The sequence below is a fragment of the Medicago sativa genome, chromosome 1 (genome assembly GCF_051527215.1).
Source record: "Medicago sativa cultivar Bolivia chromosome 1, Bolivia_mono, whole genome shotgun sequence".
Taxonomy (NCBI): domain Eukaryota; kingdom Viridiplantae; phylum Streptophyta; class Magnoliopsida; order Fabales; family Fabaceae; genus Medicago; species Medicago sativa.
In genome coordinates this window covers 16,685,617-16,713,554 of record NC_140749.1, presented here as the reverse complement: position 1 = coordinate 16,713,554, position 27,938 = coordinate 16,685,617, and the positions used below count along the sequence as shown (strand labels likewise).

Sequence of the window (27,938 nt, the reverse complement as noted above, 5' to 3'; positions counted from 1 at the left end):
TTCCAAGTTCAATTTCCCTTCACTAGACATACAACAAGCTGCTATTAATGAAGATTTTGGTATAATGTTAATTAATACTTGATACATAATTCAAAATAACAATGTATAATAAATAGAAAAACATGTGGACCTAAGTTTGATCTTACAATAGGCCTCTCGTAATCATCTCACGAAGAAGTTTTTCCGCCATATCATTTTCATCTTTTTCTAACAAAGAAAGAATAATTATTTCATAAGTTTTAGCATTTGGCATGCAGCCATTGTCTTTCATTTTTGACAGCAAAGCCAGCGCTTCATCAAATAAGCCCTTGTAACAGAATCCTTGGATCATAACAGTATACGTATAGACATTTAGATTGTAGCCTTTCATTAGAAGAACTTGAAAAACCTCTTGTGCATCCTTAAGCCTTCCATTCAGACATAGTCCCTTCATAAGAATAGTATATGTACATAAATCTGGTTGAATACCTTGGTTTTTAAATTTTCTTAACAATGCGATTGCTTCGTCAACATGGTGATTTTTCAATAAAGCATCCAATATAGAATTGTATGTAATTATATTAGGTTGTTGACCTCTATCATGCATCTCACCTACAAGTTGCCAAGCATATGAGATTCTCCCTGATTTGCCCAAGCCATCAATAAGAGAACTATAAGTTATCGTATCAGGAATGAGTTGTCTGCGTTGCATTTCTTTGAAGAGATTGATAGCTTCATCCACCATATTAATCTTACAAAATCCATTAATCATGATACTATAACTTTGAACATCAACAATCACTCCACTTTGGGCCATAGTGTTGAATATAACCTTGGCCTTGCTCACTTGTTTAACAAGACAATATCCATCTAGTAAAGAACTATAAGTAACAACATTAGGTTTTACGCCTTTTTTCATCAAAACGGCAACCACTGCTTTAGCTTCTTTCAGTTTTCCTTCCTTACAAAAAGCATCAACCAATATACTCATGGTATAAACATTTGGGTTAATGTTTTCCAATATCATTTTATGTAACAAATCAATTGCATCTTTCAATTGACCCACAATGCAAAAGCCACTAATCAAACTACTATAAGTGACAACATCAGGAGAAATTCTCTTGGCGGTCATTTCAGAATATAAATCAAATGCATCATTAACAAGTTTATCTGTGCACATACCATCAATGATCGTGTTATACATTACCACGTTAGGCTGAACCAGTTTCCCATCAACTCGTCTCAACAATTCCAGGGCAGCTCTAGTTTCTCCAATTTTACATAATCCATTAACCAAGGTTCCGTAACTAACCTGATTCAACTGAAATCCCTGTGCTACCACTTTGTCATGAAAGTGCAATGCTTCACGGACCTCACCTTTAAGACAGAGACCTTTAATGAGTGTAGTTAAAGTTATAGCATCTGGCTGGTAACCCATCTTAAGAATCTTGGCAAATACGGAAAAGGAAAAAGAGTTTTGACCTAAATGACAAAAACAATTGATCAAGATGCTCATAGTGATTAAGTTTGATGCAACTCCGTTTAATTCCATTTTTCGATGAAGTGAAACAGCAGTGGTGTAATGGTTGGCCTTGACAAGGGAACCTAAAATCATTCCAAAATGGAAGATGGGTGGGATAGGATTTTGATGAAGCATGTGATTGAACGAGGAAACGAGACTATGCTCGTCTTGTTTATGTATTTGAGAGTAAAATCTATGGTTTGGATGTTGAAGATGAGACAAAATGGGTCTGAAAACAAAGTCACCAACATACCTCAATGTTAAAAATGACATTGTCAGTTGGGTTGCAATGAACTGGTGTGCGTGTGTAAACAAATTTCAAATCCAGCAATGCTATACATAGCGAGAAGAATTGTCCCGGATTGATCATGGGAGGTGGGGAGAAAAAAATGGAAATCGTGAAACAATGAATGAGTGGCATAGCATACATGCCACATGTTTTGCTTTAAATAGCATTTTCCATTTCAAATCTCACTCACTTCAGTTAACTGGTGCCTGTGTACACGTATTCCTGTTGAACTTTTGATGAAAATTTTGTCAATTTATGATCAAAAGGTGGTTACAGCTTCTTATGTTTGTTGGGAAAATTTAGGTCTGTTTGAATGCGGATGAAAATATTCAATTTAACAATATCGACCAAATATTCAATTTAACAATATCGAAACCGGTATATGGTAGGTACAAATGTAATATTGATGCCTCCTTTTCTGACTCTCTGAATATGGTAGGTATTGGCATATGCATCCGTGATGATCAGGGTGATTTTGTCATGGCTAAGACAGATTGTTTCTCTCCTCTTTGTGATGTTGATGTTGGCGAGGCTGTTGGATTTCACACGGCACTACAATGGGTGGCTGATCTTCATTATGACAATGTTGATTTTGTTTTGGATTCCAAGTCTGTTGTTGAACGTTTTAATTCAAACCTAGGTGATAGTAGTGAACTAGGTTGTATTATTCAGGCTTGTAGGCAGTTGTTCGATTGTAATTTTCAGAACTCTCATGTCGAGTTCAATAGGAGCAAGCCAATGGGGTCGCTCATGAATTAGCTAGGGTAGCCCCATCTCATGCTAGCTCCCACGTTTATGATGATGTACCTCATGTATCCGAGACCTGATAGCTAATGAAAAGCAATGAATTTTTTCCTAAAAAAAAAAACAATATCGACCAACAATGTGTGGGACGTGATACAATACAAATAAGGTCAAATTACATTGAATGTTTTTAAGTTTTTTTTAGTACCATTTACATTTTTAAGTTATTTAATTGTAACAAGTTAGTGTTTTAAGTATTTTTCGTAACGGTTAGGTCGTTTAACTTATTTAATTGTAACTTTTAGGTCTTGAATAACCTACATTTTTAAGTTCTGAAATCTCCCAAATTGCTACATTAAATAACTTAAAGACCTGACTGGTACGGAAAAAACTTAAAAGACCAACTTATTATAATTAATTAACTTAAAGAACCTAAGTGGTACAAAAAAAAATTAAAAGAACCAATTTATTACATTTAAATAACTTAAATGACTTCTCATGTAATTTAGCCCACAAATAACTATGTAAGTGAATTCGTTTTGAAATTCATGATATGATATACGACTTAGGTACGTTAAGAAAAAGAGTAAATTACACTCCCCTCCCCTCAAAGATGCTTGAATTACACTCCCCTCCCCTCTTATGTTAAAATATACATTCTCCTCCCCTCTTATTCAAAACATATTAGAAAACTTTTCACTCCCCTCCCCTAAGAGAAGCTTGAATTACATTCCCCTCCCCTCTTATGTTAAAATCTACACTTTACTCCCTCAATATTTTTTTTTATTTCTAATAATCTAGAAAAAAAATTAAACACACTTAATAAAATAATATTACGAGTCTATTTTAATATAATAAAAAATCAAATACATATTTTTCGCTATTTTTCATTCACAATTTCATTAACGTATAATTTTAAACCCTATTATAAAATATGAAACAATCCAAAATAAAATAATAAATGTGAAAAATTACTAAAGACAATAAAACATGGTTATTTAAAAGTTAATTTTATACTCTAAATTATAAAATCAATAGAAAAATATTTTAATTTAATTATCATTGACATTTAAATTTTAAAGAAATTAATTAATTTTTCTTACATGGTGGTTTATTATTAATATATATCATAAGAATATTTATTTATGTTAAAATAAATTAAAGTGTAGTGCATATTTAATTATTGAGGGAGGGGGTTGTAATTCAAGCATCTTATAAGGGAGGGGAGTATAAATTTTACTTTGCAAGGGAGGGGAGTGTATATTTTAACATAAGAGGGGAGGAGAGTGTAATTCAAGCATCTTTGAGGGGAGGGGAGTGTAATTTACTCTAAGAAAAATAATATTTAACCATCAAAATTTGTTAAAAATATACTTGCCACATAAATCTTAAAAAAAAAGCTTTGCCAACAAAACAGAATATAGAATTTTATTCTAAATTATAACATATTTTGATCCTGTTATGGTGTGTTTGATTTGCTGGTAAAAAAATAAGGATTTGAACATGACAATTTCAATTGTATTGAATTTAATTTAATTGTAAAACTATTTCAGAGTCTAGACAAACAAGGAGCAAGAAACAGGACAAAAATTGGAATTTTTGTCTCTCCTTAGACCACAACGCAATTTTTTTGTCTCAAGTGCAAAATGTTAATATTGAAATAGTCTTTTGTCCACCAAACATCGTATAAGATAAAAAATTGTTCAATACCATAAAAGTTTGTTGTTGTTATGTCTTATGTTGTGTTGATATGTCTTATGTTGTTCAACGATTCGTCTCCAATTTTAGAATAGAGTAGTGTTATTTGAATATCAATGAAGCCCAGATACCTGATACGATACGACGCCGATACGTCGATACGGAAAAATTTTAAAATTCAAGATACAAACTATGGACTAAAACTCAAAAGCAAAAGAATAAGCACAAAACCTAGACCAAACAAACATAGAACAACGATAAGGTACAACAAAGAAATTGCTTTTACACGATAATCAACAATAGGAGCGTCTCACACAAATAAAAGAACACAAAATAGACGGTGGACAACAACATAAATATAAATATAAACAATATTGATAATAAAGAAAATGATAGTAGTCAATCACTTATATGATATATCCCAAAAAGAGAACATTATTACCTAGTTAATTACATATATCTAAAAAATAATAGAAACATCATGTATCATGAGCGTATCGATTTTCTACTGTCTATCCTCCCGTATCCCCGATGTATCTGAAAAGTATCAGACAATTGTTTTTATAAAAAATAAATTTTAATTTTACGGATACTCTTTCGATACGTATCGAGGAGTATCGGTGCAAGATACGATAGAATACCGGTAAGCCATCCATTTTGAAGTATCTGGGCTTCAGGGTTGAACATCAATTTGTTTGACAACCAAATGGGCAACAATATTTTTACTAAGAAAAATATGTATTGTCACAAAAACCAAAGTAATAAAGAGAGAAAATAAAAATATAATGTGAATATGAGAGAGAAAGTTATCACAAATATTGTTAGAAAATAGTTGTACAAATATCATTTATCTTGAGAATATGTGAGTTTACATGTTGCATTGTCTAAACAAAAACACCTAAAAGCACGTAAACATATTTCTTTCATATTTTTTTTTTAAACTAATTAAGAATCAACTAAAATAACATTAACTTTTTTTTTCCTCCTGAAATCATTTTTTATTTTTGTTTTGTTTTAATATTTTGTTAAAAAAAAACTTCTTGAACATTATAGCTAGCTAGTGTACATCACTCACCCCTTCTGCTGTACTTCACTCTTGCTCAGGAAGCAACATACATCGGATGATAAATAATGCTAAATGTAGCGAGTTAAATGTTATAAATATATAAATATTAACTCATTATTATGTGTTGTTAATAACAGTTTCCAAGATGCAGTTTCATTGAATAATGGAAATAAGTTTGGATTAGAGGATAATAAACAAATCCCAAAATGGCAAGCAAATCATTCGAAGAGCTCTAAACAAATCATCTGAACTATATACAAACTTTAGACAATGATGATGAGATAAAAAAGAAGGAAGAGAAAAGCATAATTGGTATATAGAAGAATTTTCAATTGAGGAAAATATATGACATTGATCTTAAAACTATACTTAGATACAATCCACCATGTTGCTTTGATTCCGAAATTGCGTAGAGTACTAAGTAGCTCAGCTAGAATTAGATTTAACTTGGTAGATAGTGCAAAAGGAAATGGTGCCTCAAGTATTGATTCCCTTGTTGATGTATCTGATGAAGAAAATGACACTTTTTCTGAATTACCAATTAATTAACGACGATTTTAATGGAATAAGAAGTGTGAAATCACATCCGAAGTATGTTCGGATTGTGAGTAAGCAGATGGTTGGAATATATGTGTCTATTTGAAAGTTTCTTCTGTTGGAGTTGGTCAGATTCACTCATCATCAGTGGCGCAATGTTAATATGATGTTAGATTTCTTTGATTAGGATTTTTCTAAATGAGAAATGTACTTCTTGGAACTGATTTAGCTCAATGTTTTTTCTGGATTAAATTGAAGGAAAATGGAATCTATGATAAAAATGTCTATTTTGCAAACAGAAAATTTGTAAATTGAAGTTCTTATTCTTAAACTAGTACTTAAGGTCTACTGCAGATTGTTTTTGTGGTAATTTCCATGAATTGACTATGTAGCATGTGTTGAACACCAACAAGGAGTCATTGACTTCAGCTTTTTTTACTCATTTCAAATTTTGATTTCCATTTTAGTAACACACAGTAAGTCATATAATATAACGAGATCAAACAGCGTCTAGTCCTTTCATTCTGAAAGATTTTAACAATATCAATCACATAGTTCGTCATGAATTTCCAATCTCATCCCAAACAGAAAGAAGTTGCTATGAATCTTCATTAGGTAACAAACAAAAGCTGAGGAAATACGTGAACAAAAGAGATGCGGAATTGACTGAAATTAACATTTGATTAAATGTTGTGTATGCCCGTGTAATTTGATGTCAATGTAATTACAACAAACAACAAAATATCAACGATTTGCACCATTGTCTCCACAAAACTACACGTTCAGAGGGAATGAGACAATTTCTTTCTGTATATCATCCAATGGAATATTGACAGTGGCTGAATTTTGGTTTCATATTCCATATGTTTAAATGGATCATTTGCTTTTGTAAACTATCTCCTCTTCATCATCCACATCAAATGCGGGATTACAAAGGCATTTGAAGAGCCTACCGATACCCTGCAGAAGCAGAAATATTTACATATTTGTGTAATGGAAGTGTCAACACTTGTGAAAACACTCACATGTAGATATCAATTGTGATTAAATGTAAAACTATCGTACCTGATTGAAAAAGGGAGTTCGATAGGTTAGTGCTCTATGTGATGATTCATCGTCTGATGAATCAGAGCTGCTTCCTTCATCATCAGAATCAACGGCGAGTTTCTTCTTCAATGTTTCTCCTTTTGCATTCTTTTCCTGAAAGAAGCACATCACCTTATATCAGTTAATAGAGGAAAAATAAGTTTCTTATCACTGTTACTATATGATAACTTGCTTAAATTCCTTGTGTGTTATCAATAAAAAAGCAAGTGTAAAAAAAAAAAATTAAAATATAGAGAATTATATAGTATTTTATGGTAAAAATAGAGGATTTGGACGTTAAATTTTGGTAAATTTGGTGATCGTTAATAGTTTAATAAGTCTTGCATTTATAGGATAAGAATTTGGTGTTGTCAATCACGGAAACTAGTTCAGTCAAATTCGGCTATGCTACATTATAGCCACTATTTGACAATATATACTAAATTGCATATTGCAGAACAATAATGATTTGTTCAAACACTGTTCTACTATATAATGCTGCTATTTATTAACTTGGAATGTGGAAATAAATCATAGATGAAAACCAAAATGTTTTACTTTTTTGTTCAAGAAAAGTACTATGTTTGAAAGATATTCAATCCAATTTTTCACCAGATCTCAATAATCGGTACCTTAATCTTTCGTCAAAGATTGATAGGCATAATGCTTGCATTAAAACTAAAATGGATCTTCTGCAGCCGATTTTATGGTTTTTCTCTCTCGTCTAACGGTCTGTAGACTGTATTATAAAGCCGGCTAAAGAGGGTCTTAGTCCAATTAAATGGAATGTAGTTGTGGATAACAAGGATTGATATAAAGAAATAATTAGTCACTCCTACAAAGCTGAATGTTAGGATACTTAATGCTATATAAGTTAAAATGTGCACCTGAAATATCTTCCCAAGAATTTTAAGAGCGGTTGCTCGAACTTTAAGTTCCTCTCTCCTAACATTGTTTTCCTTTAGCACCTGCAATAACAGAGTTATGAGTCAGAATCCTCTATAGCCCTTTCGTTTCAATTCTCATAAAAGAAGTCATGTCTAAAAGTCACAATCAGTCAATCACTAATCCCTGATACATTAGGCTCAAGTACGAACCTTATCGTTTCATACCAAGGGCTTCATGGTATCGGGACAAGAAGCACTGAATATTGAATACAATAACATGTTTGCTGATGAACTACTTATATCAGATTACACGTACAGAGAAGCATGCAATGTTTTATCATATATAATTAAAACACATTTAGAACTCACCATTTGACAAACGTGTGCAAGGGTTACTTCTATGTCCACTACATTCAACTTCCACAAGGAATTCAACAAAGTGTCTTTATTAAGACGAATATGGGAGTCAACATTTTCAGGGCAACTACCACTCGTTTTAAATGTCTTGCTGAGTTCTTCTTGAAGTTGGAGCAACTGAAAAGCACCTAAATAATATGTACACAATATGATAAAAAAAAATTCCGAATAATACACTTCTAATATGAAGCAATTGGCATTTAAATGAAGGGGCTGCTGATGGAGAATTGAGATGTCTTTCATTATACCTTTAGCAGCTGTTAACTGTGATTTCCAAAAATGTCCTTTATTGCGAACCCATTCAGCCAGAAATGGAACTCCAAGATAAAGGGCCTTTTTCCCTAGTTCTTGTGCTGCTTGTCTTGAGTATATATAGCCGATGGTATGTAACATGTCAACTCCAAAGGCTGCAACATAGACACGGGTAACTAGTTAGTAATATCGTCGATACATTGCCATAGCGTCATTATAACTGCTATTTAACAAAACTATGTACTAAATACCGTATTGCGTAACGATTACAATTTGTTTAAATTTCACTACGTTATAGCCGCTATTCACTAACCTGCATGAGAAAGCCGTCTTGCTTCAGATTCTGCGCGCTGGTAGAAACCCTTTTGGTCACCACGGACATATTGGCTGAGAAAATCCTTCAAAAATCTTGCTAGCTTTTCTTCCCTTCCTTTTTGGACTTCCTATTTTGAAGCAAAGCATAATGTAAAATTCATTAAAAAGATCCTTACTTATTGATATTTTCTTTCACAATACGAGAAACTGTGGAATTGGAGTTTTGCTACTTATTGTGTTCTAGAAACGTATAAAAAGAACCTTGAAAATACAAATAAACCTCCAAAACATAGACTGAGTTTTTTTTTTGTCTTATCACAATGATATTGGCAAAAACAAAGTTACAATGAAAACTGAATTTCAAAACACGCTTACCTTTAACTTCTCCTGCAAATCCTCACTTTCATCACCTAGTTCAGAAGTAGCCATCGATGCCACAGCTAGATGCCCGACGTAGTCCTCAAACAATTCACTTCCAAAGAGCAAGGCAAAGACAGCCATTGGATCAAGCATAGTTTCTCTGTCAAGGAACCCATATAATAATATATTAATATCTTGCGAAAACATCTTCACCTTAAGTGAAGAGATATAGATTTGTAACTTAGACGCGAATTGGTAATGGCTCTGTATTAGCCAGCAAAGGCTCTTGAGGAAATTAACTATAATGAGTATCAAATCAAATAGCAACAAAAATAGAAACTCTAGTACACTATTTCAACAAGTGTTCACTTCTAATACTCAATCTATATACGAATCCTTCAAACCTTTTATATACAGTGATTTAGTCATATCTCACATATGAAGCACCGACACAAATGCGGACACGAGTGAGACCGACACATAAAGATGTAATAATTTAAATTTTAAGTGATTGAATTAAATGTAATCACATGTCTCATTGTCGCATCGGTGCACACCTTCAATCAAAAGTGTCATTGTGACAGAATCTCACAACACAGATATTTGTCGAGATATATATATAATAATTAATAACAATAATAATAATAATAATTAAATAAATAAAGTAGCATTGGATGTGTAGCTACCTAGATACAGAATGTTTCCCATTTCGATCATATCCATTCCTTTGTACTGGATCACTCAAAACCTGGTATGCTTCTCCCAAAATCTACCAATAACATAATTTAAATTATATTATAATTATTCTATCAATTATTATAATTATAGATTTAATAGTGTAACTAGTAGTACCTGGAATTTGTGTGCAGCATTAGGATCGTTTTGGTTTCTATCAGGATGAACTTGCTTTGCCTGTAACAATAAGAAAGTGTATGTGAAATTTGCAATTGTGATTTCAATATTCATAATATATAATTTGAAAAAAAGAAACACAAGAAACGAAATTTTGAAGAATAATAAAATTATATAAAAGAACCTTGTGGTAATAAGCTTTGCGAATTTGATCATCGGAAGCAGAAGGAGAAACTCCAAGGATATCGTAATACTCAGTTTCCTTCACCATTGTTCACTGATTGAAACTGTGAAGAAAGGAACGGAAAGAAGAGAAAGAAAGAAAGAAAAAGAATGAGAAAGTGAAATGGGTAGTGAGTGAGTCACGAGGAGGTGTAGGCTTTACAGTTCTAAATGTTATGATTTCATCATTACATTACAAAAAGTGCTTTTTCGCGGGAGATAACTGTTTTTTAACTTCTTTCATCATCATACTCCTATTTCATTATTCAACTTTCTTTCTTTTTTAATTTTTTTTATTTTATTTTAATGTTTCCATCAAAATGAAAAATGCAGCTCATTAATCATTTCAATTTTCGCTTTTTTTATTTGTCAAAAAGATAGTAGTGATTTTAGGAGCTGTCAGTGGGATTTGAGTTCACTTTTGGACTTGTTGGGCTCTACTTGGGGAATTGAGTATTATTTTTAACTGCTACTTTTTATTAAAAAATAATACAAATACTAACGTATTTTATATTTCCAGCTCAAAACACAAAGCTATATCATCATCATTTCATGTATACGTACATTTTACTGTCACCCTTGTACGTGGAACACCCCAAAGGCCAAGTAAAAGAATTCACATAATGTTGCTCTCCAGACTCCAATACTTAACCGTACAGTGTCTACTAGCAGGAGAGAGATACACAATTTTTTTATTATGTAAGGAAGTATTTTCATTTTAAGCCTTTGTGTCTATCTCTCTTGCGTTAGAATAGAACCATTCGCATTAAGGAGGGCTTTTTAGGCTATACAAATGTGTTATATATAAAGGATAAAAACGGATTTTAAATAAAATAATAAGGGTAAATATGAAAGAAAAAAATGATAAGCTATAGTCTCAATTCTCAAAGAGAAATGCTAAATCAATCTCTCTCCAATTTAGTCCCTAATATATAAGTAGTCCATAAATTATATGAAATCCATCAATTTAGTTTCTGGTATTGAGAATTTCCATATAATTTTGGAACTAAATTGACGGATTTTGTATATTTTAAAAACTTTTATTTGATACTATATTTTTATAATTTGTGGACTAAATTAAAAAGAGAGCGATAGTTTAGAGACTAAATTGAAAGTTTATTCACTAGTAAAGTAAAAAAGATTTTATGGTTGTAGGAAGATGGTGGGCTAAAGAAAGTAATTGACAGGTATAGAACCTAGTGCAGAACTCTGGCACCACTTTTGAGTTGCAGCTAACACATTGCAGACAAGAGTCTCTTGTATTTCACTAATTAATGTAGGAAACAAGGAAAAGGGATGCTTTAGAACTTGAAAAAGAAAAAAAAAATCATATAGAATCATATTGAATTGATTATGAATGAGATACGGCGTCGGTGATACTCTAATAGAGCTGATAAACCCACTAACGGTAATAATCCTGTAAAATTACAACTATTGTCATAATACAATATTTCTAGCTAAGAGTAATTCTTGAAGGAGAGATTACATGTAGTCAAGTTTGCTATGGAAGGGAAGATAGAAGTACACCCACAATAGCAATGAAAATAGCAAGAGACAAAAAGATAAGACATTTGTTTTTGTAAACTTTCTCCTCTTCATCATTCACGATAACTTTCTCCTTTTTGAAGAGCCTACCCATACCCTGCAGAAGCAGAAATATTTACATATTTGTGTAATCAAAGCGTCAACACCTATGAAAACACCAACATATATAGATACCAGTAATAATATGAGAAAATAAAACCGATTAAATGTAAAACTATCGTACCTGATTGAAAGAGGGAGTTTGATCGATTAGTGGTGCTCTATGGGATTCATCGTCTGATGAATCAGAGCTGCTTCCTTTGTCATCAGAATCATCAGCAAGTTTCTTTTTCGGTGTTTCTCCTTTTGAATTCTTTTCCTGAAGTAAGCACGTCACTTTATATCATTTACTAGACACAAAAATAAATGTCTCATCATTGTGACTATATTAGGATGTCAAATTTTCTTGATCGTTAATCATTTAAGAAGTATTGCGTTTATGGGATAGCAATTTGGTGCTGTCATCAATCACGGAAAGTAGTTTTCTTCAAATTTTTGGCATGTGTTCCTAGAAAGCTGAAAGTTAGAAAACTTGATGTTAAATATGTTAGTATGTGCACCTGAAATATTTTCCCAAGAATTTTAAGAGCGGCAGCCCGACCTTGAAGTTCATCTTTCCTAACGTTGTTTTCCTTTAGCACCTGCAATAGCAGATTTATCAGTAAGAATCTTCTAGCCTTTTCATTTCCTATATTATGCTGGTTGGTCATGAAAAAACAGTTTTCACAAAAGGTCATATCCAAAATTCACTATCACTTGTTTCAGATACATTACTTTAGGCTCAAGTCTTTATAGCTGACAATTCCACATTTCATCATATGGTGAGAACCTTTTATTTTCATACCAATAGCTTCATGGTCTAAACAAAAGGCATTGAATACAATAACATGTTTGCCGATCAACAACTTTACCATATGTGCACAAAGAATTGTTACTTCAATATGCATTAAGAACTCACCATTTGACACACGTGTGCAAGGGTTACTTCTATGTCTGCTACATTTATCTTCCACAAAGAATTCAATATAAATGTCTCCTGATCAGGACGAATATGTGAGTCAACATTTTCGGGGCAACTACCACCCATTTCAGATTGCTTGCTGAGTTCTTTTTGAAGTTGGAACAACTGATAAGCACCTAAATCATATGTGCACAATATAATCAAACATTGTTCTGACTAACTAACTTCCAATAAGAAGAAACTGACATTAAGGGAAGGGTTGCTAATGGAGATGTCTGTCATTATACCTTTAGCAGCTGTAAACTGTGATTTCCAATAATGTCCGTTACTGCAAACCCATTCAGCCAGAAATGGCACTCCCAGATAAAGGGCATTTTTCCCTAGTTCTTGTGCTGCTTGTCTTGAATATATATAGCCTATGGTATGTAACATGTCAACTCCAAACTCTGCAAACAGAGACACAGATAACTAGTTAGTAATATCCGGTGAAATAACGGTTTGTTAAAATTCCACTATGCTACATTGATATTGCTGCTATCTAACCCACAATTTATTAAATAGCTTATCACATAAAAATATTGATTTGTTCAAATTCCACTACATTATAGTGTTATCCAATTTTGACATTGTAATATCCTTGATACAATAACATGCTATAAAGCAAATTCTGTTTAATTGTACAGACGCTAGTTGCGCGCATAAATCAGCATAGTTCATGGCTTGCAAGGCAGGAAGTAAATATAAAGCATTCCAGTTTTGATGAGAAATGTAAGAATCAACTCGTTTAAAATTTCAGTAAGAGAAGTGTTATGTCAAGCTTAGAAGTTAAATGTGGGGCATTCAATATGAACAGCTTCGAATGATAAGCAATTGCACGATGTGTTTGGCACCAAAGAAATGCAGGTAGAATTCACTAACCTGCATGAGAAAGCCGTCTTGCTTCGGATTTTGCGCTCTGATAGAAACCCTTTTGGTCACCACAAACATATTGGTTGAGAAAATCTTTCAAGAATCTTGCTAGCTTTTCTTTCCTTTCTTTCTTGGCAGCCTATATTGAAGCACAACATAATGTTAAATTCAATAAAACAATCTTTGTCTTTTGAGTTGTGCTACTGACTTATTGTGTTCTAGAAACGTAAAGAATATAGAAAGAACCTTGAAAATATAAATAGGTCTCCAAAACATAACCTGAGCTCTCTTTGTCTAACCAAAATTACAATGCGAAAAACAAAGTTATAACGAAAACTGAATTTCAAAACATGCTTGCCTTTAGCTTTTCCTGAAAATCCTCACTTCCATCAGCTAGTCCAGAAGAAGCCAATGATGCAACATCTAGATGCCCAACATAGTCCTCAAACAATCCACTTCCAAAGAGCTGGGCGAAGACTGTCATTGGGTCAAGCATAGTTTCTCTGTCAAGGAAAGCAAAAATTAATATTTTGTGAAAACATCTTCACCTTAAGGGAAGCATATTTTGTGAAACCATATTTTAATATTTTGCGAAAACACTTCTCTTTTAATTTTTATTGATTATACATCCTAGTTTTCTTTTTCTCTTTTCCTGTTCATTTTGAGAAATTTGCATTGTATTTAGGAACTGTTGACAAGTGATCATGTATGATGTCTATGTCATAGTTTTACATTGTGGCCAAAACTACTAGTTTTAGGCGACTCCATCGATCGGGACTCACAATCATATTTATCATGATCATGAACCACAGCAACAAAGGCTAATGCGCTGTGTTTCTAACCAGACAAGAATTGTGACTTAGGCACCAATCTATAATACCTATGTATTAGCATAGCCAGCAAAGGCTCTTTTGAAAATTAACTATAGTGAGTATCAAATAACAAAAATGGAAACTCTGACATTTACTCAGGTAATAGAAAAATTCATGTTGTTATATGTACCATATACGAAATCAGAGAATACAAGTGATCATGTATAGTATTCAATCTATATACCAATCAGGTAAACTTTTTTTATACAACGATTCGGTCATATCACACTTATGAAGTACCGACAAAGATACAGACACCAAACATGACGCTACATGATACTATACTGAAGTGATTGCATCTAGCTACATACATGTGTTGATATTAACACACCATCAGTCCAAACCATCATTTCTACATAATATCGCATGCAACAAACAATAATAATATTTGATGTGTACCTAGATACAGAATTCTTCCCATTTTGATCATACACATTTCTCTGTACTGGATCGCTCAAAACCTGATACGCTTCGCACAAATTCTGCGAACAACATAATTATAATTATATATTATTAATATGGATCATTATTATATCTTTCAAAACAGAATAAATAAAAAAAGAAAGAAATAATAAAAAGTTTGATGAGATATATAGAGTAACTGCTATACCTGAAATTTGTGTGCAGCATTAGGATCGTTTTGGTTTCTATCAGGATGAACTTGCTTTGCCTGTAACAAGAAAGTATGGGAAATTTACAATTGCGATTTCAATATTCATAATATAGAATTTGAAAAAAGAAAGAAACACAAGAAACGAATTTTTGAACCTTATGATAATAAGCTTTGCGAATTTGATTATCGGAAGCAGAAGAAGAAACATCGAGGATATCGTAATACTCTGTTTCTTTCACCATTATTCACCGATTGAAGCTTCTGAGGAATGACGCTGAACTGAATGAAGAAGAGATAAAGAAAGAAAGAATGAGGAAGAGAAATCGGTGAGTCAGTGAGTCACGAGTGACGAGGAGTGTAGGATTTATCGTAATATGTTATGATTTCATAATCACGCCAAGTGCTTTTCCGCGGGAGATATCTGTATTTTTTATCAACGGGATATTCAACTATTACTATAAATAAAGCACAAAACAAAATTAATTATAATTTAAGGTTAATAGGATTTTACCCCCTGTAATATAGGTCATTTCCGGTTTTCTTCCTATAAATTTTTTTATTTATTTACCCCTCTGTAAAAAAAAAATTGTTTTTATTTACTCCCTAATAGGTCAAATAAAAACGAAAATTTCTTGAAAAAAAAAAATTAAATTGGTTTTTGTTTGGCCTACTAGGGGTAAATCAAAACAATTTTTTTTTACAAGAGGTAAATCAAAAAAAAAAATTACAAGGAAAAACCAGAAATGACCTATATTACAGGGGGTAAAGACCTATTAACCCTATAATTTAAAACATCAAAACATGCAAATACAATGAGCCTGATATGAATTCGTTAAAAATCACACCAATAAAATACTTGATGTGTGGAGCAAATTAATCAAGCAACCAAAACAATGTGGGACAGTTATAAACACAAGCAAAAGATAGAACAACAGAAGAGAATGAGAGAGAGAACACACAAAAATTTGTTTACTCAGATTGGTCTAATACTGACCTACTCTTGGGGAGATATTTGTTCCACTATAATGATTAGTAACTTTAAAAGGAGATATCAAAAGGTTATAGAGAAATATAACTCATAAATTTGGAACAGATATCACGCTAAAAATACGTTTCTTTTTTTTCCTCCTTGAGCGCAAAATATATTTGCATCAAATATTCCCTTTAAAAATATATTTGCTTCAAATCTTCCTTCATACGGTACAAAAATATATTTATTATCCATAAATATATTTTCAGCAACAATTTTATGGAAGCACAAAATATATTTGAAACAAATCTTTTATATTTTTAGCAACAATATTCTTCATCCATCAAATTTTGAGTCTATTTAAACAAGGGAATTAGTGTGTTAAACAGTTTGGGAGTTAGGCTCTGAGTTAGGCCGGTGCATGTTAAAAAAAAAATAGAGAAATGATATTTGTACAACCACTTTTTAACAATTTTTGTGACAACTTTCTCTCTCATACTCACATTATGTTTTTATTTTCTCTCTATTGCTTTGATTTATGTCGATATCTTCTTTTCTTTATAAAGTTATGGTTGTCCCAAAAGTTGTCAATCAAATGGTTGTTAAAACAACACAACTCCAAAAAAACGCAAAACAACAATGTAATCGGTTAAAAAGATGTAATATATGTTCTTTGACGTTAAATAAGTGTAGAAATCTTTTGTCAATCATTCAAGGATGATTTGAGACACTTTCTTGCAAAAATATTGAAACTTTGGATTGCGGAGGAAATAGAAAGGTAGAGTGTAGGTAAAGCAGTGTAAAGTGAGGTTGGCTGATATATACGTAAGAGAAGATTATGATGTAACCTCCGAACTTGATCGATCGGAAGTTTCGACTTGATAGATTATGTTAGCAACTCCCGATAGGGGCATTTTTTTAGTTTTTGAGAAGGCCAAAGATCAATTGAAGGGGCTTGTGAGCAACCTATGATCAATTTCTTACTCTTTTGTTAGACATTAGGCATGGCAACAGAACCCGTACCCGCGGGTACCCACCCGAACCCGCCCCGATTTTGACGGGGAAAATCCGCTTTGACTGGGTTTGGGTTTGGGTTTGGGTTTTCCCCGATTTTAAAGGATGGGGGTGGGGCGGGTAATGGGGAAACATGTACCCACCCCGAACCCGCCCCGATTATATTAAATTACATAATTACCCCTATTTTAACTTGTATATTTTATATAGGTGAAATATTAATGTTTATATTATAACTTGTATATTTTATATAGGTGAAATATTAGCTAGTGGCGTTACTTCCCTCTTTGAAGATGGTCAGTAGTATTTTGAGAAAAGAGAAAGAAAGAAGACTACATTGGTGGTGGCAGCTTATCTAGCTACTTTTGTTAGCAATTTCAATGAACAATGATTTTTATCTACTTAGTTAGCAATTTCAATGAACAATGATGTAGAATATTTTTGGTTATGTGGTTGTTTTGTTGGCAGTTTTGGAATATTGGTTTGGTTATGTCGTTGTTTTGATGGTAGTTTGGAATACTCTTATCTACTAGTACAATATTATGTGGTTTTGATAAATTTGATATTGGTTTTGATAATTTGGATTACGAGTTGTATGGTTGCTGCACTTTATTTGAAATATTTTTTTTGTATGTTCGGACGAATTTTGGGTTCATGATATATGTTCTAGTTTGGGCCAAGGGATTATGTTTATTAAAAATCTGAATCCACTGCTGGTATGGGGGCGGGGCAGGGATACCCGAACCCATTTGGGATGGGGTTTGGGTTCAATTATTCATCCCCGTTGGGGTACGGGGCGGGGAACGGGGCTTTATCAGGGAATTGGGTTTGGGGATGGGGTAGGTAAAAACCGTCCCCGCTCCGCCCCATTGCCATGCCTATTAGACATTCCATCGGGAATTAGGTGTGTTATATTAAAAACATGCATTTTTTTTACACCTCTAAGAGGTTGAATACACAAATAAACTCCAATAGTTTTTTACTCCCTCCGTTTCAAAATGAGTATTGTTTTAGCCAATTGCACACAAATTAAGGAATGGAGTGAAATAATCATTAGACATAACACTTTTACTAAATTGCCCAAGAAAAAGATAAACTTAAAGAATGGAAGTATCATGGGTAGCTCTTTAGTTGCAAAGATTCGTCGTCTTCTTCAGATGGATTGTGAGGTGGTGGTGCGTCACTCTTATCGAGAAACAAATCGGTGTGCAGATGCTTTAGCTGATTTTGGATGTTCCTTGCATACAAATATTTGTTTTTATGAGTCTTGTCCGACTCAATTTAGTCATTTGGTTATAGCTGATGCTTTGGGGGTTTCTGTCCCTCGTTTAATCTCGGTGTAGTTTTTTCTCCTTCCGGGCTTTTTAGCCCTCCTTGTAATCAAAAAAAAAAAAAAAGAAAATTGTGTGAGAGAACAGTTGAAGTATTTATTGAGGGTAAAGTTGGGAGAAAAAAATTAAAGTTGTATTAGAAATGTAAAGTGACATTCATTTTGAAACAAATTTTTTTGGCTAAAATGACACTCATTTTGAAACGGATGGAGTATTATATTTGGTGTCTTAACAAATGCATCAGGGCCATTTTTCTTTGTTAAAAAGAAAAATAATAAGTAAGACTCATTAGCATTTTCATTTATTAATTACTTTTTATAAAGTAATATAAATAGGATTTTAATTCAACATGCATCGACATAATATATATTTAATTTTGCTCATAACTACCTTCAAAGTCATACAAATGATGGATTATTGTTTATTGAAGGTATAAAATATTTTTCACTAACTGTGCATCAAAATTATTCTTACGAGAATATATTTTATATTTCCAGTTCAAAACAGACATATATATACACACGCGCGCGCGTTTTAGTGTCACCCTTGTCATGGACCTTAGAGCCATGACAAATGATTCTCTCCAGTACTCATCGGCTCTAGTAGGAGATACACAGTTACCTTTAATTATTCAAAAAGTATTATCATTTCAAGTCTTCATGTCTATATATCTCTCCTGTTAAAACCATCGAGTATAATTTCTCAAAGGAATTAGGAGATTGCTTTTAACAAACCCCTTCTGTTATATTCACTCAAAAAATTAAAAATCGGTTATATGGAAATCTGCATATTGGGTTGCTACATGTCTATAGAGCAGACATTACCATTTACCGAATGTGGTTATGACGAAAAGGTAACGAAAAAATCACAGTTTTGGGATCATGTTGAGCCACGAAAAATAATTGTAGAGCATATCCAAATATGAACTATGGCACGACATTTGAGTTGCAGCAACCACATTGTAGACAAGGCCTCTTGTCTTCTTTCGCTAATTAGTGCATAGATATAGCAATACCTTCTACTACTAGCTATTTAGACATCAAAGTAATGATGTCTTATGCTTCGCGAAAGAAAGCCTTCTTTTGGTTCACATAATAATGAAACAGAAAGCAAAATGGCAAATTATTCCGACTATTTTGCCACAACCGCAGAAGAAACCAAATTCAGGTTCTTCTGCAGTGCAGAGGAGAATGGGTGGTTATCATGAGGGATAGAACTCAAGCATATACATTACTTTCCTATGTAGAGACAGATTCCATATGTTGAACATCAAAGCATTAAAAATGTAGGCAGATTCTGAAGATTGATCATGATATACAGACTAAAGAAATTAATTTTTTGGTGCATTCAATGAAATTTCATAGTACTTGAAATTCACATCATACTTAAAAGTGGAGGGTGACAGCTCCTTAAAAACATCATAATCACCATGAGCAACAGCTGCTAGGTGATGCATCTGACTCTTGCGGTTTCTGCTTGAAGATGTTCTTTTTCACACCAGATGAGCCCTCAGCCAAGAGGCTTGGTGTATCCAAAATCTGGAAACAACAAAAGGAATCCCAAAATTGAAACATTACTTCCACTTTCTGAAAATGCTGCAAATGGGTGATTGGATAGGGGGAAACAAAACCATTTTTCATTTTATTATCATTTGAGTTACTGATAAGTTTCATTACTTGAAGGCACTTATCTTAAAATATGTTTCACAAGAAAAAATTGTCAAGAGAGGACAGAAACATAAAATCACCAACTTTCAGGAAGCTTAAGTTTATTTATTAATTTTCATGTTTTTGAGGACATGGAGGAGAGCTGAACATGTACCTTCATTACAAGCTCCTCAAAACACTGCTCAACATTTACTCGAGTTTTAGCACTGCATTCAGTATAGAGGCACCCATATTGCCTTGCAAAGTCCACCGCTTCCTTTTTGGTAACAGCCCTTTCACTTTCCTAAAATATGAGATAAGCAAAATATATTCATAATCAAACTTTTACAGATCAAAACTTAACACACAATTTGGTAGAATAAATTATTACAAATGTAAAGTCATAAAAGATGTACCTTGTCAACTTTGTTTCCAACAAGCATCTTGATGCAGTCTTGATTTGTTGAGTATAAGTCAATTTCTTTAGCCCATATATCAGATAGATTTGTAAAAGTTTCACGTCGCGTTACGTCATATACTGTATTCATAACCCAGATTCACTGATAAGTTTACAATATAAACCGATAGATAAATGTGGTAGCTACAGCTAAAGAGTAGAGACAATCTCATTAGAAGCAAAACAAGTCACCGAAATAGCATTTTAGGCATCTAGGAAAAGACAAATTATCCATCCTAGAATCCTGTTTTCCCTAGTTCTACTTTACTTAATATAAGATTCTCTGCCTATTTTTTTTAGGTTTGGTATTGAGTGGAATTTAATTCTATTACAATAGAAAAGGATTAATAGATATCTATTCTAGAGCATTGAAATGTGAAAACAGCGACATAATCATATGTTCGAATTAATTGTAGAGTTGAAAAAAAAAGACAAGAACCGAAGTAAAATACTCTTCTTCACAATATACATACTATGACTGACTAGTTCTACGGTACAAGGAATTCTTTAAATAGAGGAGGAAAAAAAAAACTAGAAAAACCAAAAGGTCATTTGATCCATGTAGCCGACCCCACTTAGTGGGAAAAGGCTGGGTTGTTGTTGTTGTTGTTATGGTATTGAGATCATATATAATATTAACAAGAAGACTGAATTATTAATTGTCACTCAACTAAAAGATATAGTAACATAATACTTGGTCCTAAATTCACTATTCAGCTTTCTTGCATTTCAAGTTATTATATACATAAAAATATTGTTACAGACAAACCATTTTTTGTTCCTTCACCAACAGTTTAAGCTTTCAAAGTATTTGATCAATGTATGGTATCAGAGCCTCCTAACCTTGATATCTTAAGTTGAGATGTTGGTTGCCCTCACTCTTTTAAAATAAAATTTGAATTTGAGCACAAGGTTCACTAGCATCTTACTCAAACTATATTGTATAAGGCTATAAGCAATGAAATTTGTATGACCCTATCATACTATATAAAATAAGCCCTTGATTCTCCAATGATTCTCAAATTTCAAAAATGAGAAAGTGAGTAGTAAATCGTCTTATTTGCAGAAGAATATCAACATGTTCACAATCAAGTATCCATGTTCATCCAAAATATCGAGGGCATATATCTTCTTGAAAATAGAAATAGTCTCATTGATAGAGCCACTTCAACCTCAAGAAAGTATCGCAATCGATCAGCTTGAAAATCAATATATCATTATTATTTTACAAAGCAATGTACAAGAGGAAATAGTGTCGTGATCCCTGAATTTCGAAATAAGATTGATTAGCTTAGGGCCTTAGGCTATCTATGGTAATTACGAAAGTTTTATAAGACTAAAGATTAAAGAATAACAACACAAATGCTAATAATAATAACAATCAAAATCATCAAATTAATCTATTTTAGTCACCAAGTTTGCTATCCATTACCATAAAAACATAAAGGGAATATTACCATAATAACATAAAGGGAATAAAATAAAAATCGATATGAACTAACACATAGCTATGTTGCATGATTTACAGCTCAAAAAGATAACAGAAATACAGAATTCAAACAAATTTAGGGAAAAATGGTACATCATATTCATGGGATAACGAGCAGGAAACATAGCTACAAAATGGAAAAAAATCAAGGAGCATACCCATAATTATTCCTTGTGCACCTCTATAATAAGAACCAGTAAGTGTTCTAAACCTTTCCTGTCCAGCTGCACAACAAGAAAACACAAAATTATGCTACTGACTTATTCCAGATATGATTGAACAGACTTCTGAAAAGTTTTAGTCATGTAACTTTGTAACAAGGAGAGGAGAATATAGTATGCCAAAACAAGCTGCTAATTTCTGTCTATAAGAAATGCTAAATATTTCATATAGCAATTAAAGCATCACACTCTGCAATATGTTTTCTAAAATATACACGGGAAACTTTCAATCAGCTTCTTAATCGAACAAAATAGATTTGAAAATTCATGAATAAATTTTGAAGATTTATATTGGTAGGCATGCATTGATATTATTAGATCAAAACGGTTAAGTAAATGAGAGCTCTAGCACTTCCACACTCAATACACAAGAAGTTCCACATCTTAAATACTACAGAATTTTGAAAACATTCGATGAAAATGAAGAACAGAATAGAATCCCATGAATGATGAAAAATAACATAATTTTGACTTTCCAAAAAACTAAATCAGCATATGTCGCATTACCTGTGTCCCATATAGCAAGTTTTAACTTTTTTCCACCAAGTGTAACATATTTAACTTTGAAGTCTACACCTGCATTATGTTCAAAAGAGTCGATGCAAATAAATGAGGAAAGCTATACTTTAATCTGTAAATTGAATAGGTAGGGACGATAAAACAGCATCATGGACCACACAAACCGTCACATTCATATGACTTCTTAAATGAAAGGTTTTATCAAGACCTTCCCCAATGCAATATAAAGTTTGTTTACGTCTATATTAACATTATAGGTTCATGATTCAACCACTATTCTGATTCCTTAAATTTCGCCTAAAACCCACTATGAGAGAGAAGCTCTTCTGTTGACTAAATGCCATTGTTCGAACTCAACACTCCAGATAGATAATGAAATGGTAAACTAGCTAAAAAAAGGACATGTGAGACAACAAAGAATTACTAAGAAAATGGCTCCAGTAATGACATTTGGTGGAATTTCACATCACTTTTCTTGTCACTTAGCCCCTACATTCATGCAATATCTTGCAAGTAGTCATTACTAGTTTGATCAAATACGAATACTCGAAACCAAACGAAACCTCCTAATGAACCCTCAAAAGTTCCCATCTCAAGGGTCTTTCCGTGAAAAAGGTACAAAAGGTATCCACATTTTTCTTGAAATCACGGCAACAAACCACAATACGACAGAAGCTTCCTTTACTAGCTTCTTAAAATCACAATCGTTTTGCCTCGGATATCCTATAAACTCGCGTTTGGTGAACACGGATGCAGATCCAAACAGGCGCTTCACCTACATTTAGTTCCAAGTCTAGACCTCCTAAAATCACGTTTTGGTTAGTCAAATCAAATGTGATTTGACCATACACTTATTGAGTTTGGCTTCAGAATTCAAAAATACACTCAAAGTGGCAGGCATATATACACACACAAAAATTTTGATCAAAACTATCCAAACACAAATTGACAAAAATCATTTTTTTTTCCTGAATATATTCAAACATAAATCACAATGTCACTCTTAATCAAAATCAATTACAAAAAAAAAAATAATAATTAAGGCAAATTCAATTTTCTTGCAGAACCAAAATCAATTTGAATAGTACGTGTTAACACCTCAAACGAATAATTTAGAGCACCACTACATTGAAAAAACACAGAGATCTCATCCAAAATGCATGAATAAGGAAAAAAAAAGCATCATGAAAGTGTAAACAAGGGTTTTGTGAACAAACCAATGGTAGGAGAAAGATCTTCGAAGTTATCAGAAGTGAATCGAAGAAGCAACGTGCTTTTGCCAACACCAGAATCACCAATCATAAGAAGCTTGAACAAGTAATCGAATTCAGCGGCGTTACTCGCCGAAGAAGAAGAAACATCCATTTCAGAATAAACCGCGTTTGAGTTTAAGCTTCGATAAGTGCTTTTGTATTCGAAAATCGAGACTTGTGTTGAATGAATTATATGGAAAGTTGAAAAAGAAGGAAAGTATCTTTAGAAGAAGCTTGCCGAAAGTCAAAGAAAATTTGTGTGAGATTTATGCTTTCTTGCGGTGAACCGGTTTTTCCTTCTTTGCCGCAAGTTGGTTTGGTTTGGTTTGGTCCGGGCACCCGTTAACATTTTTCGGAACTTGTTAATGAGTGCTTCTAGGGCACTCTTTAAGCATTTCTAATGAAGAAATTATTTTTAAAAAATAAATTAAAAACTTCAATTTCCAATGCAATATACGTACAAACTTTCATAAAACCTTACCATTTTAAATGCTTAAAGAGTGCTCAGATGCACTCGTTAACATAGATCAAAGAAACCAAATCAATCGGTAATAAACAAGAAGGGTAATGGATCATGAGGCAGCAACATCATATTAGTACTAGAATTGTTCATGAAATGATTGTTACTTTGCCAAATATAATTCATACCATAATCATGGATGAACCATAATTTTCCTAGTGGTGATATGAGATGCAAAAGGGAGTTATATGCAGTCCAAATTGTGGAGGTATGTTGACATTCCCGTGCATTGGAGTTATAGTAGTCATGTTTGAGTTTTTTTTTTTTACTTTTGTGTTTAATGATGGACAATCCATGATTTTGTTTTCCTTTATACGTGGAATATTCATATTTTGGATATTCTACTTCTCTTTCTATTTGTTCCTTGCATTACATTCGTGTAGTACATAACTCAAGTTTTACCCATACTCACAATGATGGTGGACTAAAGATTGGAATGTTCCGTGAATGAAGGTAAGATAGAGGTTAGAATTTGAGGTGGAGATGGTGATGTTGAAGGCGATATACCTACAAACATTTTGATACCAAAGTCAGTATAAGCTTGAGGTGGAAACTATTCTAACATAACTTCCACCTCAATCGTATACTAACTTAGGGATTGGTGTGTTTGCATGTATATCATCTCCATCTCTGTCATCTTCACCTCGAATTCTAGCCTATATCTTCATTCACAAAGCATTCCTTTCCCTTATCCACCATCATTGGGAGTACATATACCTCATACGATAAAATATATGAGTTATGTTCAAAACATGTGTAATGGAAGGAACAAATGGAGAAAGATGTACAAAATCTAAAATATGTAATTGCCACATGAAGTCAAACACAATGGCATATTGCCAATCATTAAACACAAAATTAAACAAACTCAAGTAAGACTACTATATCTGGAGTGCATGGGAATGTCGTCATGCCACTACCATTTGCAATCCCTTATCTCACCTTTTGCTCCTCATAACCACTATGAAAATTATAGATTCATCCATGGTTATGGTATGAATTATACTTGTTCATTAACAATCCTTTCATGAACATTTTAGTAATGCTATGATTCTTCCATCATATGAATCCATTAATGGACAAAAAAAAAATTGAATTGTTATGTTGGTTCTACTAAGGTGCTGGACATGGAACAATTATACCTGGGTTAGGAATAAGTGATGGTCTTCTATAAATAATGTACATTTCTCCATTAGAACACAAGCATCATGGGTCCCTGTATATATTGTCAAGTTAAAAAATTAAATTATTAGTAGAGAATTTACAAAGTTTGATAAATACAGATAGAATAACAGTGTCATGTTTGGACCATGTCATTCATTTGCTTTTATTAGTCATAGTCCACCTCAGCCTAAACTTTTATAATGTGCAAGTTCTAGTTTTAACCCTTAATTATCCAAGTTGTCGTTGATTTTCTTAAAAAAAAAAAAAAAAAAAAAAAAAAAAAAAAAACTATTAGCATGGATAGAAATTGCTTGTTTGTCACACTTGACAGCGTAAACCCAAAACAACAAAATAACTGACTTTCTGCTAGCTTTGTTCTTATTATTGAGTGTTCTCATTTTTTATTTTATTTTAATTCTTATTTTTCATTGGATCTTGGTTTTCTTAATCAATTAATATCTTCAAATGTGAATTTAATTCTTACTTAAAAACACAAACGACTTCTATGAGATATTCACATGGTATAGAAAATCAATTACGAAATTGATGCTATAAAGACATCCCTAAACAAGTTAAAGCAATAGCCAGAATGTAAAATGACACAACAAGAGACTAGTAGGCGAACCCAAAACTAGAAAAATAATTTGTCACTATGAAATGAAAATTCAAATTATGATGACAACATTAGAAATTGGAAATGAGAGACGGGATACTCACCAGCTAGCATTACTAATTTGTCACTATTGATGTGACAAATTTGTACTGATCAGATCTGTTGTGAGACAAATACCAAGTTTTTATCAGATAATAATTTTTGTCTCAATTTACAATCTAAATACATAGAATCTCAACAATAAATATAGTTAGGGAAGTGATAGCGATTTTCACAAGCGTACAAAATCGTGCAAGTAGTAAAATTAAAACGATAAGATCGAGTGTCGAACTCGAGGATCGCGTTATACTGTCGAATAGCATTTATAACTTAATTGAACAAAAAGGTACTGAGTTTGTTTGATGGCAATAATGAAAATTTAGCAAAATAAAATTGGTTTGAACTTTATAATAATAAAATTGGCAGGGATGAGTTTCACTAGATGATTATCTTAAGTTATCAACATGAATATGACTATTGAATCGATGTATCGAATCATTACCGAATTCTCTAATTTATTCTTGCCCTAATTCCTTAGAGAATTTAAGACTAGAATTAAGCATGATTGAACAAGAATTCGTAATTGGTTTCAAGGGTTTGCATCTATTTCTAGATTACAAAGGCAAGAATTTCTTATCTCAAGCGTATATAAATTCAACTTCCGTTTCACAATATAAATCGTAAATCAATTTAAAGGCGGGCAAGCAATAAAAGCATTAAGAACAGAGATAAGAAAAATGATTCAATAAACTTCTTCAATAATCAAAAGAAAGTCATAGAACAAAAGTTGTCATCTAGATAATCTCATCCCTAACAACATGAAAATTAGCTACTCATGATGTTTGTCAAAAGCTAAAAGAGAATTGAGAATTACACATAAAATTGCAGTTGAATGATGATCAAAGCCAGTTGAATCACCCTCCAATTGGTCTCCCAAACTGCAACCATCAATGTATAGATCGAAAAGATATAAGTTTACCTATAAAGAGGGAGTTAGAGCGTAAGTAACAAAGTGTTTAGTAAGATGAAAATAGGAGAATGAAAATGAATCTGAACAATGTCTGGTCTACGATTGTTTATAGATTGAAATGATGTTCATAAAGGATAGTTAGAGTGTTGAATGTAATTTGTGACTTGTGACATGAAATTTAATAGAAGAAAACTGCTACTTATTACTATTGAACCGCACACAAACCTATCACAAGTACACATGGCATGTTTTGATTGTATCATTACTTAAAAATTTACGTGTATTTCGACAACAATTGTATTTTGATTGGTGAGTTTTTAATTATGACGTGTTCTTACACATGTGATGTTTTGATTGTTTGTTACATAGAAAATTATGTGTATTCTGTCAAACATTGTATTACCATTTCGAGTTTTTAACCGTGACACATTCTTACACATGGCTTGTTTTAATTGTACCATTACTTAGAAACTTACATGTATTCTGCCAATGATTGTATTTTGATTAGTGATTGTGACGTGTTCTTACACATGTCATGTTTTGAATGTATCATTACTTAAAATTTTG

At 32.6% G+C, this 27,938-nt stretch overlaps 4 protein-coding genes and 1 long non-coding RNA gene across 5 annotated transcripts; all 5 read right to left on the bottom strand.

The window, feature by feature from the left end:
• Nucleotides 1-18: 18 nt before the first annotated feature.
• On the bottom strand, nucleotides 19-1,891 carry LOC146953139 (uncharacterized). The gene has a single exon (XM_085708050.1). It carries the CDS (start codon nucleotides 1,772-1,774, stop codon nucleotides 143-145), a length of 1,632 nt encoding a protein of 543 aa, XP_085564176.1. The 5' UTR covers nucleotides 1,775-1,891; the 3' UTR covers nucleotides 19-142.
• A 4,587-nt stretch (nucleotides 1,892-6,478) lies between these two features.
• LOC146953138 (chaperone protein dnaJ 10-like) lies at nucleotides 6,479-10,526 on the bottom strand. The gene is made up of 10 exons (XM_085708013.1): nucleotides 10,189-10,526; nucleotides 10,005-10,064; nucleotides 9,839-9,921; nucleotides 9,168-9,312; nucleotides 8,791-8,920; nucleotides 8,474-8,632; nucleotides 8,178-8,353; nucleotides 7,809-7,889; nucleotides 6,901-7,035; nucleotides 6,479-6,795 (listed from the first exon to the last, which is right to left on the bottom strand). The coding sequence occupies exons 1-10, from the start codon at nucleotides 10,273-10,275 to the stop codon at nucleotides 6,712-6,714; spliced, it is 1,140 nt and encodes a 379-aa protein (XP_085564139.1). The 5' UTR covers nucleotides 10,276-10,526; the 3' UTR covers nucleotides 6,479-6,711.
• Nucleotides 10,527-11,542: 1,016 nt separating this feature from the next.
• LOC146953137 (chaperone protein dnaJ 10-like) lies at nucleotides 11,543-13,956 on the bottom strand. The gene is made up of 7 exons (XM_085740972.1): nucleotides 13,927-13,956; nucleotides 13,690-13,819; nucleotides 13,059-13,217; nucleotides 12,769-12,947; nucleotides 12,371-12,451; nucleotides 11,995-12,129; nucleotides 11,543-11,868 (listed from the first exon to the last, which is right to left on the bottom strand). The coding sequence occupies exons 1-7, from the start codon at nucleotides 13,954-13,956 to the stop codon at nucleotides 11,728-11,730; spliced, it is 855 nt and encodes a 284-aa protein (XP_085597098.1). The 3' UTR covers nucleotides 11,543-11,727.
• Nucleotides 13,957-19,740: 5,784 nt separating this feature from the next.
• On the bottom strand, nucleotides 19,741-24,306 carry LOC146953136 (ras-related protein RABC1-like). Its single transcript, XM_085708003.1, has 6 exons — nucleotides 24,030-24,306; nucleotides 22,801-22,869; nucleotides 22,231-22,296; nucleotides 20,543-20,664; nucleotides 20,302-20,430; nucleotides 19,741-20,018 (listed from the first exon to the last, which is right to left on the bottom strand). The coding sequence occupies exons 1-6, from the start codon at nucleotides 24,175-24,177 to the stop codon at nucleotides 19,905-19,907; spliced, it is 648 nt and encodes a 215-aa protein (XP_085564129.1). The 5' UTR covers nucleotides 24,178-24,306; the 3' UTR covers nucleotides 19,741-19,904.
• A 1,323-nt stretch (nucleotides 24,307-25,629) lies between these two features.
• Nucleotides 25,630-27,660, bottom strand: LOC146953135 (uncharacterized). Its single transcript, XR_015008066.1, has 3 exons — nucleotides 27,276-27,660; nucleotides 26,467-26,521; nucleotides 25,630-25,801 (listed from the first exon to the last, which is right to left on the bottom strand). It is a non-coding gene; the product is annotated as an uncharacterized LOC146953135 (long non-coding RNA).
• Nucleotides 27,661-27,938: the final 278 nt, after the last annotated feature.

Excerpts from the sequence above, each read along its gene's own strand:
- LOC146953138 (XM_085708013.1), bottom strand. The coding sequence starts at position 10,275 with ATGGTGAAGGAAACTGAGTATTACGATATCCTTGGAGTTTCTCCTTCT. Across the intron at positions 8,354-8,473 it reads ACAGTTAACAGCTGCTAAAG|GTGCTTTTCAGTTGCTCCAA; the intron begins GTATAATGAAAG and ends CATATTATTTAG. Across the intron at positions 6,796-6,900 it reads GAACTCCCTTTTTCAATCAG|GGTATCGGTAGGCTCTTCAA; the intron begins GTACGATAGTTT and ends CTGCTTCTGCAG.
- LOC146953136 (XM_085708003.1), bottom strand. The coding sequence starts at position 24,177 with ATGGATGTTTCTTCTTCTTCGGCGAGTAACGCCGCTGAATTCGATTAC. Across the intron at positions 20,431-20,542 it reads TTGGAAACAAAGTTGACAAG|GAAAGTGAAAGGGCTGTTAC; the intron begins GTACATCTTTTA and ends CTCATATTTTAG. Across the intron at positions 20,019-20,301 it reads TTGAGGAGCTTGTAATGAAG|ATTTTGGATACACCAAGCCT; the intron begins GTACATGTTCAG and ends TGTTGTTTCCAG.
- LOC146953137 (XM_085740972.1), bottom strand. The coding sequence starts at position 13,956 with ATGTTTTGGAGACCTATTTATATTTTCAAG. Across the intron at positions 12,452-12,768 it reads TTGCACACGTGTGTCAAATG|GTGCTAAAGGAAAACAACGT; the intron begins GTGAGTTCTTAA and ends CTGCTATTGCAG. Across the intron at positions 12,130-12,370 it reads TTCTTGGGAAAATATTTCAG|GAAAAGAATTCAAAAGGAGA; the intron begins GTGCACATACTA and ends TGCTTACTTCAG.
- LOC146953139 (XM_085708050.1), bottom strand. The coding sequence starts at position 1,774 with ATGTCATTTTTAACATTGAGGTATGTTGGTGACTTTGTTTTCAGACCC.